This window comes from Gavialis gangeticus, unplaced genomic scaffold (assembly GCF_001723915.1).
Source record: "Gavialis gangeticus isolate Ggan-Ray unplaced genomic scaffold, GavGan_comp1, whole genome shotgun sequence".
Lineage (NCBI taxonomy): Eukaryota > Metazoa > Chordata > Crocodylia > Gavialidae > Gavialis > Gavialis gangeticus.
The window spans coordinates 913,189-932,597 of record NW_017728991.1 but is presented as its reverse complement, the minus strand read 5'-3'; the positions used below and the strand labels follow the sequence as shown (position 1 = coordinate 932,597).

Genomic DNA, 19,409 nt, shown 5'->3' with positions numbered 1-19,409 from the left:
AGATTGGTCAAGCAAGACCTACCCGCAACAAACCCATGCTGGCTATCCCTTAGGATGCTGGCGTCGGCCAGTCCATTAAGGATGGCCTCTTTAATAAACTTTTCTAAGATCTTCCCCAGGATACAAGTCAGGCTGATGGGCCTATAGTTAGCCGGATCCACTTTCCTTCCTTTCTTGAAGATAGGCACCACACTGGCCTTCTTCCAGTCTTCAGGCACTACACCAGAGTGCCAGGAGCTCTCAAAGTCCCGTGCCAGGGGCTGGGCTATGATGCTCACCAGCTACTTGAGAACCCTGGGATGTAGATCATCAGGGCCAGCTGACTTGAAGGTATCCAGCTTCTCAAGGTGTTCCTTCACGAGGTCAGCATTAATGGAGGGCAGGGGATCTTCCTTACCCGGACCGCCTATCCCATAGCAGGCACAGGCATCCCATGGTACTGATGAAAGACTGACGCAAAGTACCCATTTAATAGATTGGCTTTTTCCTGGGCGTCAGTTGTCAGTTGCCCCATCTGGTTCAGCAGGGGTCCAATGTTGCCCTTGCTTTTCCTCCGGCTCCCCACATATCTGAAAAAGGACTTTTTATTATTCTTGATGCTCGAAGCTAGTTGGAATTCAGTTGCAGCCTTGGCTTTCCTGGTTTGCTCCCTGCAGGACTGGACCAGTGGAAAATAATCCTACTTGGAGGTGAATCCCATCCTCCATCCTTTGTAGGTCTTTCTTTTTAGCCTTAGGAGGTCTGCTAGGTCCCTGGAGAGCCAGGGGGGCTGCTGTGCCCTCTTGCTGCCTTTCCTCCAAGATGGAATAGACTTAGCTTGTGCATTGAGGATCATTCCCTTGAGGAGCAACCACTCTTCTTGAACTCCCCTCCCTTTGGGGTCACGGTCCCTTAGGGCCTGACTGACCAGCCTTCTGAGCTTATCAAAGTCGGCCTTCCTGAAGTCAAGGACTTCCATGTTGCTGACTGACTTGCCAGCTTTACGGCGGATGCTGAAGGTGATCAGCTCATGGTCGCTGTCACCCAGCTTCCCATTGATCACTAGGTCGCCGCTTAGGTCATCCCCAGTAGCCAGTACCAAGTCAAGCAGCGCTTTGCCTCTCGTTGGCCCATAGGCTTCTTGAGTCAGGTAGAGGTCATTTAGGAGAAAGTTTTTATTTGGGCCGCCTTTCAGATGAGTTGCTAAACCAAGGTCCTAACTGCTCAGCCAGGTGGAAAAAAAAATCCCAAGACACCCTTGGAAGATAGTCAAGAATCCCAGTGTCCTTTAGCCATGCTTTTCTAAACAAGAAAGGGGCTAACATCATGATGACGCACAAGCCAGTGATGAGCAGATAACTGGGGATTGTTTTTGCTTGAAGGAGCTACACTGCTAGCATCCACCTCAATGCTTTGAAAAACAGTAAGATCTTGAAAATAAAGAGACATTACAAACTCAAACGCTTGTATTCTAGTTGGTTGAAAGAGGAAGCTATAAAGGAACGATGTCTGTCTCCCTCCCACCGCAGCTCCTCAAAAAGGCAGTTATAGCCGAGCTGGATTCAGTGTTTTCAGCACACTCTGAACTGCGGCTACTGCCCTTGCCCCTTATCTCCCTCTGGAACAGCCATCCTGTCGAACACGAACATTTCCCCTTAACTGCCATGTTTCCACTGGGATTTAAGACAAGAGATCTTTCCACTCCTGGTACTTGGAAACATTTCTTCCTTCTGGAATACGTCTGCTTTCTTCTATCCCATGCATCTATGCAGCTCTTCACATAAGCACGTCTTTGCACCCAGACTTCACGTTCTCTTCAGTCTGTCCCTTCCCTCACTTCAGGGTCTGACTTGCTGCTCTTTTCTTTCTGCAAAGTCATTTCTGGTGCCCACATGTTATGCTTGGGTTACCCTGCCATGTTACTGTGGAGGGGCCTCTGAAACGCAACGATGTACCACACACAATTCGGGGGAAGTATCTATTATGCAGTTGTCTCCAGATCCCTTCCCTTAGCCCCACACACAAACCCTCATTTATTCTGGGGCTCAGTCACTGAAGAAATGAGACAAACTTTAAGCTTCATGCCGAGAAAAAGGAATGAGCTTTGTGTTCACGGAATGATACAACCAAAATAGTAATGTAGTGCAGGATGCTCAACTTCTAAGCATCTTCTAGCAGAAATTCTTATCACTAGTCCTCAGACGCACTACTCTTCAGCCTGTTACTATTACTCCTGTCCCCAAGATCACCCACTTGACTGACTATTCTTTGCCCCTGCACCTGGATAAATCCTTAACAGGAAAGGGTAAGTCTCCATCATGTAGCAAGGCTAACTGATGACAGTGGAAGACTCAGCAGTATTCCTGTGCAGTATTCAGGGGAGGCCCATGATGCCGGGATGTTTAGAAACTTAGGCCTTGGCTAAAATGACCAAGACCGTGTTCGCTCCTCATAATACCATGGGCGTTGTTACTGTCATAGATTTCACAGACGTTAGGGCTGGAAGGGACCTCAAAGATCATCGAGTCCAGCCCCCTGCCCCAGGGCAGGAAGTCAGCTAGGGTCAAGGGATCCCAGCAAGATAAGCATCCAAGCATTTCTTGAATGTTGAGATTCTTCATTTCTTGAAGCCTCTAATCATCTTCTGTCTGCACTTCTGTCTTAGGTCACTTACCACTGGATGCTCAGCCAGGAGGAAAGACTTTATTCTAGTTTGACTTTATTCTGAGTTGTCTTGGATTATCCATGGGGTGGGCTTTTGGAAGACTGAAAAGGAAATGGTCACATCTTGCAAAAAGGCTGGAGGGGTATCACCACTTTCATACCTATTAATGGTCTGTTAGATTATAAATTGCCTCCGTTAGACCAAAGGAGAAATTCTGGAAGACAGATGGGAGCAGGAAATGGAGACTCTCTTGGCATTACAGGACGTCTGGGCAGCTGCCCAGCAAAATGCCCCAAGTGACTAAGAAAACATAGCTAATGATCCCTTGAGCTCCTGCTTTGAGGCCAGAGGTACCTGTGGCTTATATGCTGGTGGCCTCAAAATAGAGTTAAAACTCAACCACGACAGAATACACTCTTAGGTGCTGCCAATCACATTTCAAACTAGGACAGGATCTCTTAAGATTGAGTCTCTGGACAAACTGCAAATCGAATGGGAAGGCAGGAAGGCTTGAGAGACCTAACTCTGGATTTTGAACACCTGAGTCAAGTACTGCTTGGTAGGAGGAGGCAGACAAAATGCTTAACACAGAACTTTAACTAACTAAAATCAGGAAGACAGACAAACCGGGATCACAAAGCAGGTGATCAGGAACATTCAGCATGGATTCACTAAGGGCAAGTCACATCTCACCAACCTCATGGCCATCTATGATGAGATGACTGGCTCTGTGGATGTGGGAAGAGCAGTGGATGGGACATACCTTGACTTTAGCAAAACTTTTGGTAGTGTCCCACAACATTCTTGCATTCAAGCTAAGGAAGTACAGGCTAGATGAGCGGACTGGAATGCGGATAGAAAACTGGCTAGATTGTCAGGTTCAAAGGAGAGTTATCAATGGCTTAATTTCTAGATGGCAGCTGGTATTCAATGGAGTCCCCCAGGGGTTGGTCCTGGGGCTGGTTTTGTTCAATACCTTCATCACAGACCTGGAAGATGGGATGCCGTGCACCCTCAGCAAGTCTGAAAATGACACTAAGCTGGGGGGGAGCAGTAGATAAACTGGAGGGTATGGCTAGGATTCAGAGAGACCTAGAAAAATTGGAGGATTGGGTCAAAAGAAATCTCATGAGGTTCAACAAGGACAAGTGCAAAGTCCTGCGCTTAGGAGGGAACAATCCCATACACCGGTGCAGGCTGGGGACGACAGGCTGGGCAGCAGCTCTGCAGAAAGGGACCTGGGGGCAACAGGGGACAAGAAGCTGAACAGGAGCCAGCAGCATGCCTTTGTTGCCAAGGAAGCCAACAGCCTCCTGGGCTGCACTGGAAGAAGCATTGCCAGCAGGTCCAGGGCAGTGATTCTTCTCCTCTTTGACACTGTTGAGGCCATATCTGGAGTCCTGTGTCCAATTTTGGGCCCCCCACTACAGAAAGGATGTGGATAAATTAGACAGAGTCCCATGGAAGGCAATGAAAATGGTCGGGGGCTGGAGGACATGACTTGGGAGGAGACGCTGAGGGAACTGGGCTGATTTAGTCTGGAGAAGAGAAGACTGAGGGGGAATCTAACAACAGCTTTCAACTCCCTGCAGAGGGGTTGCAAAGAGGATGGAGCTGGAAAAACTCTCACCAGGAGGGTGGTGAAGCACTGGAACAGGTTACCCAGAGAGGTGGTGGCATCTCCATCCTTGGAGGTTTTCAAGACCTGGGTAGACAAAGCCCTGGCTGGGATGATGAAGCTGGGGCTGGTCCTCCTTTGAGCAGGGGGTTGGACTCGATGTGACCTCCTGAGGTCCCTTCCAACCTGAATTTTCTTTGATTCCATAAAAAATTACTATAAACGCAACCCTCTCTGCTATGCATTTCTGCAAGCTTGAAAGGGGACTTTGGGTGGATTATGACAAGTTCATTGAAGAGAACTGTTTAATTCATAAACACGTACACATAGCTACAGGATTCCAATAGCCCCAAGAGAGTCATCTAATACGTAAAGCATCTCGGCACACTCCGTTACCCATTTAAGGTTCATTGCATAATAACTTTTTTACTTGCAGTTTTTTTCCTTCACCGTCCTACTTTTCCCCCTAGAAGAGAAGGCTGGTCAGAGCATTTTTTCATTTTTGTATTTAAAGTTTCTGAATTCACATTGAACTTCTTAACTCTCCATATACTGCTACGTTCTCTACAAAATGAAAACTGCAAACACTTAACGTGCAGCGATGACCATTTGGGTTCATTGTAAATATCTTTCATTCATTTCCTGACCAACTCAGTGATTATCTCCACATCTCCTATGTGGTAAGAGAGGAGGTGCAGCATTATGGCAATTCTTCCAGAGGCAGCAAAAAAAAACCCCATCCACCACAAGTGCACACATTGCTTCCTGCGCTCACACGTGTAACTCTTGGCCAAGAGGTTCAAGAATAACGAGTCTCAAATGGAACTTCAACATCTGTTTCTGGCACCTAAAAAATCAAAAGCTGATTAGCTGCTGTTTGCTCAGGAGTTGAATAGGACTTTCCCTGCAACGGCAGTTCTGGGCTAGGCACCAAAACATGTCTCTTTTGTGTTCCCACCAAATGGCCACCACTCCCAGGCCAGCTGGTGCCTAAGCCGCAGGGACAATTGAGCTCCTGATCTGACTGCAGACAAGGTAAGAGAAGGACACTGGGTAGGTAGGAGGAGGGTGGGAGGGACAAGGACTATGGGAGAGGGAGACTAGAACTGAAGGTTATTCCAGGATGAGCTGTACAAAGGAACAAAAGGGGACGGAGAAGAAAGAGAGGGTGGGTGGAAGAAGGAGGAGAACTGGGGATGGCTGCAGACAATGTGTCATTGTGTAAGTAAAAGGCTGTATAACAAGACATATGCAGAAGAACACTACATCAAGGTTACATAGACAACCTTAACTCCAGCATTTCTTGATTTTGAATGCTCAACTGCAACTCTAATCATGTTCTTTTCATGTATTTTCTGCAGGGAACTGCATGCTCAGGGGCAACCAGCACGGGTTCATCAGCGGCAGGTCCTGTCAGACCAACCTGGTGGCCTTTTACGACCAGGTCACTAAATCACTGGATGCAGGGGTGGCAGTGGATATAGTTTTCCTAGACTTCAGGAAGGCTTTTGATACTGTCTCTCACCCCATTCTCATTAGGAAGCTGGGGGACTGTGGCGTAGACACCCATACAGTCCAATGGGTCGCCAACTGGTTAGAGAGTCGCACCCAGAGGGTGGTAGTGGATGGGTCCTTCTCGACCTGGAAGGACGTGGGAAGTGGGGTCCCACAGGGCTCGGTCCTTGGGCCCGCCCTGTTCAACATCTTCATCAGTGATTTGGATGAGGGGGTGCAAAGCACCCTGTTCAAGTTTGCTGATGACACTAAGATGTGGGGGGATGTGGGCACAATAGAGGGGAGCAACAGGCTACAGTTGGACCTAGATAGGTTACAAGGATGGGCGGAGGAGAACAGGATGGGGTTTAACACGGACAAGTGTAAGGTGATGCACCTGGGGAGGAACAATCGGCACCACACATACAGGCTGGGGAACTCCCCTCTTGTCAGCACGGAGGTGGAAAAGGATCTGGGAGTCATTATTGACTCCAAGATGAACATGAGTCGGCAATGTGGGGAGGCGGCTAGGAAGGCCAACTGCACCTTGTCGTGCATCCACAGATGCATCTCGAGCAGGTCCAAGGAGGTGATCCTCCCCCTCTATGCGGCACTGGTCAGGCCGCAGCTGGAGTACTGCGTCCAGTTCTGGGCGCCGCACTTTAAGAGGGATGTGGACAGCATCGAGAGGGTCCAGAGGAGGGCCACTCGTATGATCAAGGGACAGCAGGGTAGGTCCTATGAGGAAAGGTTGCGGGACCTGAACCTGTTCAGCCTTCAAAAGAGAAGGCTGAGGGGGGATCTTGTGGCCTGTTATAAACTGGTTAGGGGGGATCAGCAGGCGCTGGGGGAGTCCCTGTTCCCCCGAGCGCCGCAAGGAGTGACCAGGAACAATGGTCACAAGCTGGCGGAGGGAAGGTTTAAGTTGGACATCAGGAGGCACTACTTCACAGTCAGGGCAGCTAGGGTCTGGAACCAGCTTCCAGGTGAGGTGGTGCAGGCTCCCACCCTGGGGGTTTTTAAGAGGAGGTTGGATGACCACCTTATTGGGGTCATTTGACCCCAATGCTCTTCCTCCCATGGCAGGGGGTCGGACTAGATGATCTGCTCAGGTCCCTTCCGACCCTAGAAACTATGAAACTATGAAACTATGTAATATGCATATCTCTGTTCTGCCCAGAGACCCCACTCAGTATCAGAGCCACAAAAGCCTGGGATCTGTACAAATGCACCAAGTGACACAGCCTGTTCTGAGAATCCCACAGGCCAAGGCTGATGAAAAGATCTCACTGACTGCACGGGGACTTGCATGAGGCTTTCCTTCCCAAACTGAATTTAACTTAGGATATGATCCAATAAGTGGGGTTGGAAAATACGAAAATTGAAGAGAGGTATAGGGAGAAAAAGGTAACAATAATGAGCACACAGAAGCCAGGACAAGCACAATAGAAATATCTAAGTAGCTCTGGGTTACTTAAACATTTTTGCATATAAATACACATAAACAATTGGATCTCTCTGAAATCCTTGGACAATTTCGTTGAAGGTCAGCGAAAAGCATCTGCACCAAGAAACATAAAAATAACTACCATCCCCTAATCCCTTACTATTGCAAATCAGAATATTCCAGGAGTTGATGATATAGCAGGTCAGGTTTTTTTTCAGGCACATGCATACATAGGTTTTCATAGGCAACAAATGTGAGCAGTTCAGTTTTTCAGTCCTCAATTTATTGGACCCGTCGCTGCTCTAAAGAGGAAACAACATTTTCTGAAATAAACAAATGTTCTGAGATATTAACTGCAACCAGATTTTGTGCCTTTAATATCCGCTATTTATGCAACCGACCATCTGAACAATAGCCAAAAACACTAAACTTAATGGAATAACACAGGATCTTAATTAAAAAGAAAAGCATCAAGATAAAAATCCAAGCTAATTATAAAACATACAGTGTAATTTTACATTGTTGCTGATTTGCCACCTGAAATAGCCTTTAGTTTAATTTTTACTTTATCTTCTGCATTGAGAACTAAAATTTAATACATAAGAAACTGCAGGCATTGTAGTTTGCTAAACAGAATGTATGAAAGTCTTCTGGGCCGAGTACTTTGAATAAAATTTAACAGTTCCCTTAGCGAACTAGTCCTCAGCAATATACAGCATCTACTCAAATCTAAGATAGCAAGGGAGGAACACTGGACTTGTAACCTGGAAAACTAAGTGTTTTCATAAGCAGACAACTTCCACCCTACACTATAAAAAGTAGACTAACACCAACAATGCTTGTGCTACTTGGACTTACAAGTTTTTGGCAATGAAAATACCAGAAAAATCAGAGGGACTGTCCTTTTTTGGGAGATAGCAAAGACTAATTTTTTCCCAAGCACCTACCTTGTTAACTTGTGTGTGATGAGCAAATACTCGGGATGAGCCAGTGTGTGCCTGGGCCCTTGCTACGTGCCCTGGACTTTTGTTCCAGTTTCACTAGAGGCCTGAGGGACCTGGTCCTTGGCCCACCTACCCGTCTGTGCTGCAATGGTGCTGTTGTATGGCATGTTCCTGCACTGCAGCAATTCCTCTGACTCCCAAATCCCACCACTGCACTGCCTTTCCCTGCTGTGCACACTGACCACTCTATCTCTGTTAAACAGAAGAGTGTAGCCAAGTGGTATAGCAAGTAGTAGCTTATTCTTGGAATATCCTCAAGTCACTTGAGGGCCCAGTTGGCACACAAGAAAAGAGAATGGGGGGTGGGGAATGCAGGGGAAAAGGGGGCTAAACCAACAAAGAGGGAAAGCAGGAAAAAGGAAGGCAGCAAGGCACCTTCCTAAATCTGCTCAAATCCAGACTCTAGGGAGAGAAGGGAATGAGAAAAAAGAATAGAAAACCCAACAGGATCAAATCTACAGACAGAAGAAGAAAACGAGGAACATGACAGACTGAGTCATGCACAGAGAGGGAAGGGAGATCTAAGGAGCACAGTAAACAAATTACAAGTCAGGGAAGGGCCCCATAAAAACCAGCCATTTGTCCCACCACCACACGTCTCTGCAGGTTTCAGCATCATGCTCTTCTTTGGCTAAGAACTTACAAACGCTGGTGCCATGACCAGAGTTGCTACTGCTTGTAAAAAGATGGGACGATGAAAGAACCCAAAATGCCTCTCTCTCAAATGTTAAGCTGTTGTATCAGACTGGGCTTTGCACAGAGAAATTGAGGGGGACGGAGTGGGGACAAGACTTTGCTGCCTGCGAGAACGTCCCCACAAAGTTCAGCACATGGTTTCAATGAAAAAAAAAATTGAAGTTAGCCATATATTGCAATAAAAGCCAAAGTATTGTGCCTGAGTCATCTGACTCTTGCTGGAAGTTAAAAAATGATTTAAATGACTTTGTGCTATGAAAATTAAAGAAACTAATCTGTTAAACCTGTGCTTTCTGGATGAGCTAATGCCTAAAGGAATGATCCAGTCAGACTCCTTCCTTCAAACACAATCCAGTTCCTCACAGGTGCTGTACCATGGCACGAAATGAAAGCATCCTCTTTACAGCATCATATTTACTACTCCAGTAAATGTAATGCTAATACAACTGGCAGTGAAAGGCGGCTTTTCATTAGAAACAAACTCCTGCATGTTTGTATGCAGTGAAATGGAAGCGACCAACCACAATTCCTTGGTGTACCAGTTTTAAATCATTTAGTTTAACATGTGTGTGTTTAATACAACAGCCAGAAACACTGACAGCATCTAAATTTGTACCCAGCTACCAGTCTACTGCATCTAAAATAAATGGGTCTGCTTCACCTTAGCATTTATCTCAGCAGTAAAGACTATTAGGGTACAAACTGATTCTATTAACGTTATCACTTAATTAGTACTTGCATTAAAAATGATTCTGACTATAATGGGAATGGCATACTGCGCCAGGAAGACTGGATGGGGGTGGCAAGACTATTTCCAAATCAATTTGCTTTTTCACTCCGTTTTCTAAACATTTATTTTCTCAGCCAGGAGCCTTGTAGAGGGCTCAAACCTGCTTCCCTGTAAGTAGATAGGAAGCCGGATCCGAAAGCATAGCAAGGATTTCAGAAAATCCAAGATCCTGGAAACGCAGCAGAGGCAGAAGTGAGCCCAAAGAAAATCTCTGCAATTCATGAAGGTCTCACCTCCAACTCTTGCTCCCTCTGTAGTGCAAATTGCTTGAATGACTTGACAATAAGGCCAGCATTGGAGCAGTCATAGACGAAAATAGAAGGACTGCCCATCCAAGTCTGCAGGTCATATATGGATAGTGGAATATACTGAGTATAGTTCTGTAAGAGGAAACAAAAAACACGGATCAGACATATGCAGAGAAGGAGAACTGACAGTAGAAGCTGTGCTTTTGATGCACTGAAATACAAGACAGGCATTTGGGAACTGCACAAGGAAAGCTGGCCTGTATTTCTACTCATCATTATACAGGGCAACCACATATTCCACACAAAAGCATAAATGCACAAAGAGATTTTATCACAGCTCCATCTGCTTTACTAAAAGTTAGTGCAAGTACTTAACCATTCTAAAGCCTGCTAAAAGCTGCTTTGAACTATGCTAAGGGTCTTAAATATGGACTATTAAATGCCAGATCATCTTCAGCATTTGCCATATTGATACCAGGCACAGGCAACAATTTATAAAAGCTTCAACTTTGGAAACAGGTTGGTCTTAAATTTAATTTAACATCAAATAACTTTTACCAGAAATGGTCTACATAACAGTATAGCTATTTAAGGCTAGATTGACCATCAGCAGCCACTCCTTATGTTAGCTTAATGTGACTTTACATGGGTTTACTGCAGCCTTTAAAACATCTTTTGATCAACTTTTACAATAATTAAAGCTAAACACCACAAAGCCTAGCTCAAACTAAACACCGCTGCCACAAATTCACTTTCTACAAGTGTAATGTGTTTGCTCTTTTTCATTAAAAATTGAAAGCATTTGAGTGACAAGAAGGATCAGAACTCAACCTTCTAACAGCACAGCCATTGCAACCTGAACCAAAGAGGCTATGCCCTCTCCATATAAAAGCGAGTTGGAAGAACTGAGAATGAAGCTTGATCCTTCACTTCTAAAAAAAAATCCCACCCGTCTCTACCACTTCAGCCTAGGACAGATATTAACTACTGCCTATAGGAAAACTTACATGTTCTTACCAAGCTGCAGCCAGAGGGCAACATGCTCTTACACACATATAGCATACAATCCTGCTGCCCTGAAATCCACAGCAAAAAACAATCCTGAACAGCAAAGGAATGACTGCTGGGTCCATAATTCCCATTTAAATTCAGTGAGATTTAAAATACCCATCACAAAAAAATAAGTTAACTTGTCCGGCGCTCAAATTTTCAAGGACATTTATCTATATGTAAAGTTTGAAGTGATCATAAGCCATTTATGAGATACAGTGAGACAAAAATGTTAAAAGTAATTTTAAAAATCCCCAAAGTTATTAATATCTCTAAAACCTTTTGAAGGATGTTCTTCAGACTTTGCAGATGCTCTTCTTTATCTTCAAAATAAATGTGAAAATTTTCAGACAAAACTAGTTTTCTAAGTATGAAGGCTTCTACTGAAATATGGTTGCAGTCTAAGCTAAGGTCTACTGCATCTTCACAAAACCATTCCCTAGGCCAGTGGCTCTCAAACTTTTTAGACTTCAAGCACCCCTGGACAGACTCACAGGACCCCTCAGAAAATGCCAGCTCTTCGTTTTCACTCATTTTTTGAAGACAGAAAAATAACAGAGCAGTTTTCCTGTTGCAAAGAACTCAGCAAGACCACAGCTATGGATTTCTATTTGAAATATTTGGACTTATCTTGTGAATCATGTTTGCAAACCAAGCATTGCTAACACTGTGTGGCACCCCTGAAAGGATCTCAGCACCCTGGGTGAGAATCACTGCCACGGGCAAACTGTTAAAAGTAAGTTATGTGGCAAAATCTGGTAAACATGAGAAAAAGCCAGACTGAGTTCGAGCTCTCCTCCCTGTTGATTCGTCCTGCATACTGAAAGGGGCAGGGGACCTCTTGAAAACAAGTATGAGCTAATATAATTTGAGATGAGATCATAATGCAAATGGACAAGAGGAAGAGTTGGGATTGCACAGGGAACTGGACATCTAACAATCCTACTTGACCTAACAACTTAAGCACGTTCTTGTTAACAGGTTTTTGTATAGAATCACCTGGAATTTATTTTCTTTAAAGGAAAAAGGTAAAACCAATTGTGTTACATTCAACAACTTCCACCTCACATATCAATGTGAACCCTGAATCTTCACCCTTACAAAAGAAATGTTTAACTCTTGAGCCAAAGGACTAACCACATCAGCTGGCAACAAGGGAAACTGTGAGGTCAAACAAGTCAGTAAAAACGTGGTCCACTCCTCCCCATAGGTCTTGGGGAGTCTGTGCAATGTTCTCCGATGAGGAAATGAACCCTTGAATAATTAGATCAGATCCAGGGGAGAACTGAATAGATGACAACCCAGTTCCTTTCCTCCCTCTCCTACCTATGAACTGATGAAATCCCCTCAGAGGATGTGGGGGTGGAAATAGGCAGCTGTGGCCACGTGCCAAATCCAAACAGCTGCCAAGTTTTGCACAGCTTCATGTGACACAGTATGCAGATGTACGAACACTTTGCCCATGACTACCGATTCCAGCAAGCTGTCAATTAACCCTCCACCAAGGAGCGACCAGGGTTGTTACAACATGGTGCGGGTATGACGGTGGAGAAATGAGGGGTGCAGAGGAGTGTCCAGACATGGTGCAGAGCAGGCACGTAAGTCCAGACTGGCTGACATGCCAACTGCTGCCCAGCTGGCACCACCAACGTGTGCATTAGTGGTGACATGAAGTCAGGATTGGCGCTGCCTAGAGGGCACCTGCTTAGGGTTTAGACGGGGAGACTCCAAAGGCAGGCCGATTTCTGCAGCTGAGCTGGGCTATGGACAGCTCTTCGTGGATCTTGCACCTGCTGAGTGTAAGACGTGCAGCCAGCTGGCCTAAAGCAATGAGCCACAGTAGACTCCAGCGGCCAGAAGCCACAACTGCAACTTCTGCTCACAACTCAACCGAATGCCCAATATTTCAGCTGAGCCAGGGCTCGCGGGGGACATAGAGAAAGGGCAGGACAGCTCTCCCCCCTTCACCACAGCTGATTTCAAGCACTCTCAGTAAAGTGCCTGCCAGTGCTGCTACAGGGAGAGCATTAGTCCGAAGTTTTAAAAGATTCATGTTTAGCGTTTTTGGCAGACCACCAAAAGTTTCCTGAGGAACACACCCAAGAGAAGGGAAATGGCAATTAGCAAAAGTTTCCTCTCAGCAAGACCTGAACACAATTTAATGGAACAAGAAAGACAAGGTTCTTTAGGAAAATGGGATATATCTTTTATTAGACCAACTAAATAGTTGGGAAAATTGTTCTTTGCGAGCTTTTGGGCAAAAACACCCTCCCCTCAGGCAAAGGGAGAGTCTGCTGGTGTTTGCGTGCTCTCCAGGATGGAATAAGTGATGGGTGCTTGTGTCTGAAAGCTTGCAAAGAACGTATTTCCAGCTATTTAGTTGGTCTAATAGAAGATATTAGGAAGACCCTTTTCTGCGTATGTCCTTAAACCAACATGGCTATAACCAACACCCCTGAACAATGGAACAAGAAAGGCACTTTTCTAACCTCTGCTGCACATGGGGAAGGGCTTGATCTTCTCACAGCTCACAAGCAACTTTTCCAACAGAAAGCAGTAAGCAGCTTAAACAGACAGATTTCCATCCTGCCCCCCTTATATTAAGCATCCAGCACTCCAGTTCCCATCAAGCCTTAGGTGAACTAAATTACATCACTGAACACTATTCAGGATCCTACAGTATAGTAACTCTAGAAGAGATTTAGAAGTAATTAAACAGTGATCAATGCAAAAACATGTTTTTAAAAACCAACACGAGTTTCTTGGAGGCTTGAAGCCAAGTCAGGAATGATGAATGTGTGCATTACTGCTGGGGGAGCTGCATATGCTTCGTGTGCTACCAAAGGGCTCGGTTACATAACGCTAGCTTCTGCCTGTGCATGCTTCCCATGTGTCAGTTTAAAAAAAGGTAAAAGCAACCAAACCAAAAATAAACTAAAATTCTCACAAATAATTTTCCTTCCAGTGTGGTGCAATTCCTCTTCCCACTCCATATCAGAGATGAGACTGTTGGAAGATTAGATCTTATCAAGCCCAAAATGCTTCTCCAGAAGGTTCCTTTTCTACTTGGATTTTACAGCCTCCTGGATCACTCAGTTAAAATCAGGAAAGGAGTCCTGTAGGGGCATCTTATGGGAGCTCATCCCCAGGTATTTCCAGGCATGTCATTATCTCCCCAACTCCCTGATTAGGGGACACCGTGTTTATGAAGCTGCAAAACAAAATTAAAAGCACTGCAAAGCCTTCAAAGGCTGGCCTGGAGGAGCACAACATTTTATCATGCTGCAGTGAACTGTTGTGCTGCGGCAAAATAAAAACTACCACAATTGGAAATATTTACAGATGTTTCTACAAAGGCTCTGCTTCCTCCTGCAAAGTTAGGGAGCCAAAACATTTTTCTGGAGGAAGCAATCCTAGGGAAAGCCATGGTGAGAGAGAAGACACCTTCCAGATGCTCCCAGACACCCTAGCCCAGGGCACTGAGGAAAGAGGGACTAAGCATAATTGTCTTCTTTTCCTAGTAAGTGCAGAGAGAAAACCAGGTTTCCATTCAGAAGAAAAGATGAACAAAGATGGGTTTCAGATTATTTATTTATTACTTTCCTCTTTATCTGTCAAGCTAGATTAAGCATCAAAAAACTAGGCTGGCTTCATAAGTCAGCCCTGAAAGATTAAGCTAACCACAAAGGCATTTATCCCATGGCAAGCACAACATAACAAGAGCTATGAAAAATTAAACCAGAGGAATGTGTGTATGGAGGGACGCAGGCTTGTTTTTGAAAATCAAGTTAATTTAACAATTAGCTGTTTAAGAGTCTTCTCCGAATTGTGCTGCCTTCTCCGGGTTCAGGCCGATCCCCCAGGGGATTTGAACTCTGTTTAACAAAACAAAGCAACTGAGATTTGGCTTTCTGGCTGAAGTGAATCAGTCTGAAATAATACTTCCTGAAGCTTTTATCCTTTAATCTACATATCAGAATATATATAATGCTTAATCTCTTATAAATATAGCCGTGCCATAAAATGAAGAGTTCTTGGAGTCACAGAGCCATTGCAAATTTAGTGGTCTCCTAAAGGACAAGGAAATAATTTGTGAGTCTCTGGCAGAGAGCTGCAATTCTACAGGCAAAAATAAAGGGCAGAATTGGAACACCGCTAGTCAAGGGCATCCCGGGGACACACAACGGTCTGTCAGTCCCATTGCCAGTGATTGTACCAACTAGATTTCAATCAACTGCATAAGTGAACCACTGGGAGATCTTATTTTTCAGAATAAGATTGAATAATTTAGCACACAAGGCTGATATTTCCCTTAGAAATCCAGAGCCTAGACCTTGCTGCAGGATCAGTTGTGGTGTGGACAGATCACTGGGGCACTTTCAAAACATCTCTTTTAAGTTTAGGGGATAATTATTAGCCATACATTTTTGGATGGCCATTCTCCACCACCACAATAAGGCCTTCGTTTGCAGTCTCTGCATCTTTGCCACTTCATGTGGTGGCCTCCTAAAATATTTTTGAGCTCTTAAATTATCTTTGCTGCAAAAGGGAAAATGTTTCAGAGCAATACACTCTTGCTTCCTTGCTCTGTGTACACCTTCCAAGTTAACATTCCCAGCTGTCAACTAAGCAATTGCTGCCTTCCTATGACACCTGAAGACTAGGAGCAAATGATATATTTTTCCACCAAAAAAAAGCATGCTCTGGGAAGCATCAGTTCATTATACAGAATCATACTGAAATCTAGCAAGCGATAACTCAAGAAAGAAAAAGATAAGAAACCTGGAAGGTGACAAGGGGAGACGGAGAATGCAATCAAAGCCTGAAAGTCAAGGCTGACAGAACCAAGTGGTGCGTTTATGAGGCCCATCTCCCTCTCCATGGGTGATTTTCTAACTTCCCATTCTCCAGCGTCCCCCAGCATTTCCCTCGTATCTCCTCCTCCCTGCATTCCCTAACCTTCAGGCCTCATGATGATCACTAATCTTGGCAAAAGGGGAAGACTGGATCGCTCCAACAAGCTTCCTGCAAGGTGTCACTCTCAAAACAGAGTCTTTCCATCCAAAACCACTCACGGGCTGTAACAGCCTCTACAGTACAACACCAGGATCAGCCTCCCCTATAATAACAGAAAGCACCACCCCATGAGGCACTGCTCTGGCCCTTATTTTACAGACATGGTCTTTGAAACAGTTTAAGATCGTACAACCTGCCTGTAGCAGAAGGAAAAGACAGCTGTACAGGACTTGGCAACTGTGAGGGTGCAGAATGAGGTACCTAACGTGCTGGGGAGCTGGATTTGTGGTGGTACCTAGGGATACGCAGAGCAAAATAAAATCAAATGGGATCACGCTCAGCAGCAGGGGAACTCAGGACAAGAATGGTCCGGCACCAGCGTGGTTTGTGGGGTTTTCAGAAAAAAGGAAGCCAGGGTTGGCATTTTGGGGGAGCTGGTGGAGGGGGCACCTGCGACCTGTCCGGTGTGTGTGGGTTGGGTGTGCAGAAATGATGCAGAGCTGGGGAAAAAACCTGGAGTCAGTGCAAAGCCCTCTCGCTTTGGGGTCTCTCCCCTTGTTGCTGCCATCACCTCCCTCCTACAGCTCCCATTTGCTCCTTCCCCATTGATCCAGCAGGAGAGCAGAGACGGAGGTCTTGGTTGCCTGCTCAACATGTACCAGAGCAACTGCTGGCAGCCGTGAGCCACTACCGAGTTGTTCATGCAGCCCGACACGACGTTCTCTGGCGGCTGCAGGAATGGGCAAGCATCAGCCCGTGCATGTCCCACAAAACCTGGGCTGTCTGGAAAGCCAAAAGGCTGCTCACGCATATGGTGCTTCGTATGAAACAGAGAGGAATCAATGCGGTGGGAGAAGCCACCAAGCCACCAGACTCAGAGCAGCAGCTTCGTTTTAAGGGAGGAAAAATTCAATACGGAGACTGAAAGTGCTGGCACATGCGAACATTTGGAGAGGGTTGTCAAATTACGTAATGTTCTTTTATCCTTTGGACCCTCGGCTGGATTCAATAAATACCCCACAACTTTGGCCATGTAGCCATTATAAGAGAGACATTTTCACGCATCATTTGGCAAAGGCCAGCAGCATTATAACGTGAATTTTAGGAATTTCACAAGGGTTTCTATGCCAGGGGCCCATTTCAAGCCTGACAGACAGAGTTAAACATCATCAGCCCAAAAGGATCAGCCGTACTACTCTATGATCCTCTATGATTAAGCTTTATTAGCTTTTACCAGGTCCTAAAACTCATGGTTTTAGATCTTATCTCTAAAAAGTGCTATTTTCCCCATTTGTACTGTATTTTTCTAAAATCCTTCTCTGGATAAGGCAAGTCATCTAGAGCTCTTCCCTTTGATGAAGGAGACAGTATTTGGTAACATACAGAGAAAATGCTATTAATTTTCAATCCCCTAACCTTTCTTCTTCTTTTTTTTTTGTTTGTTTTTTAATACAGGTCAATTTTTTCTACATAGCCTGGGCCATAAATCAGAAGAGGCCTCTCCTCCTAATCGCCAGTGGCGTCCTCATCAGAATACACCAGCTGATACTGCAAGCACATTGGCATATGCCCAACAAGTTCTTAATAATGCATTTGGCACAATACACAAACTTCACTGAGCCGTAATTTCCTTCTCTTGCATGTGTAACACATTTTGCCCAGTGTTATTTCTGTCTTATTTATTACCCACTGGCTGTTAAGTAAGAAGAAGGTCACTGTTATTTGTTCTTAAACACCAAATTCAGCTTTAAAATGAGTCATTAAAATGGTGGGCTGAATGCTAATCAATCCTCCAATGTACACGCACTGGAATCAAATGCTGTTTTCCTGCACCTTCTTCCCCACCCTTCCCCCCCACACTGTTTTACAATCACGATTGAATTCTTCTCCAACTGTCAAAATAACATAGAGCAAATGTGAGAAACAAAACTGCACTTTAGTTCTTGGCTCAGTAAAACCCCAAAAAACAAAACAGAAGCAAATTGTATAATAATGGGTGCAAGTTCTCCAAGAGTCAGATGCTGCTTCCAGCTGCTGGCAAGAAATCTCAACTGCAACTGCAGCAAGCCTGCAAATAAATATTGGAATAAGACCCTCTTCTCTACTATTCACTTGGCATAGGTGCTAAATGCATTATTGAGAGACACAAAGTACATTTCCTTACATAATTGGTCAGAGCTATAAAGTCCACTGTAACTGGGGAAAACACTTCTGTATTAGTAGGTGATGCAAAAGCAATGAAAATGCCCAGTTGTGCCTGTCTTACTGTAAGTGCGACAAAAGCCTGGAAGACAAGAGATGCCTACTATATTGTACCCACAGGCACCACAATTCTTGATCCATTTAAAGTGGGAGTTGAAAACATTCTTTTGTTTTTCCTCATGTATTATACTGTCATGGCATAAAAAGTGCCTATTCACATGTAAATTCCACTTTGAGAGGTTTACAGTGGAGCCTGTAACACAAGGCAGTGAAGCCAAGCCTGAGAGGAGAGCTCCATCCTTAGCGCTGCGTCTGACGGGAGCTGGTGTGCTAATCTGAAAGGAAAAAGTCACTCAGAAATAGCACCTTTCATTGTTCTGTAATGATCCCTCTAATCATTTCAGGAGCAGCATGACTGAGGACCAGGAAGAAGATGCATCTAGCCCTTCTGGGCAGAAGGATAAGATGTTTGCTCTAGCAGAAAACTTCAAAAGGTCAAGAAAGAAACAGAACAGAAATCAGGTTTGGGAACAAATATTCATGAGGCCATTTTAAATCCTGAAAATTCACTTGTTCCCTCATAAGCACCAAGAGATTCCATTCTGCAGGGATAAGTATTCACCTACTGGTTTTTAACTGTGTGTCTAGATGACGCACCTTGTTGAAGACCCAGATCTCCCCATTCACCGTTGGCCTGGGCACCCCGTGCCCATTGTAGTGGAAAAGGACCCTCTCTTCCTTGGCGTTTCGACGCAGGGATGTACACAGTTTCTTAACTTCGTCCACAGTGGGATCAAGGCTCTGCTTGTACCGGGCCTGCACAGAAAAAAAGCAAATGAGCAGCTTAATTGTACGCACATATGTGTTTGAGACGCAGCGCAGCATGTTGTATGCACACCTGTCTGCAATACAAGTACATACAGGCATACTCATGACACACTCCTGATAAACTCTCCCTGACTACCACCTGCCCCGTGCACGCGTGTCCAGGGCTTACTTCTAACTTCCCAAGCGTCTCAACAGTTTCAAACATGTATACTCTTTTCTTAAAAAAATACCAGTCTGCCACAAAAGAGTTTTCTCCTTTTTCCCATTGCACAATTCCCCCCCCACTTAAATTACAATGCCTGAAGCTCAGACTGGACAATGTTCACTCCCACAATACTGACAAATTTAAGGTCAGATAGTCTGAAACCCTTG

At 44.9% G+C, this 19,409-nt stretch overlaps 1 protein-coding gene across 1 annotated transcript in view; it reads right to left on the bottom strand.

Annotated features, from left to right (window-relative positions):
• The window catches only part of RPTOR (regulatory associated protein of MTOR complex 1), a 245,836-nt gene that overhangs the window by 166,602 nt on the left and 59,825 nt on the right, over positions 1-19,409 (bottom strand). The window contains exons 3-4 of the mRNA XM_019515638.1: positions 18,867-19,025; positions 9,927-10,073 (exon numbers count right to left, since the gene is read on the bottom strand). Coding sequence (XP_019371183.1) covers positions 9,927-10,073; positions 18,867-19,025 — 306 coding nt within the window. The remainder of the gene's footprint in view (positions 1-9,926; positions 10,074-18,866; positions 19,026-19,409) is intronic.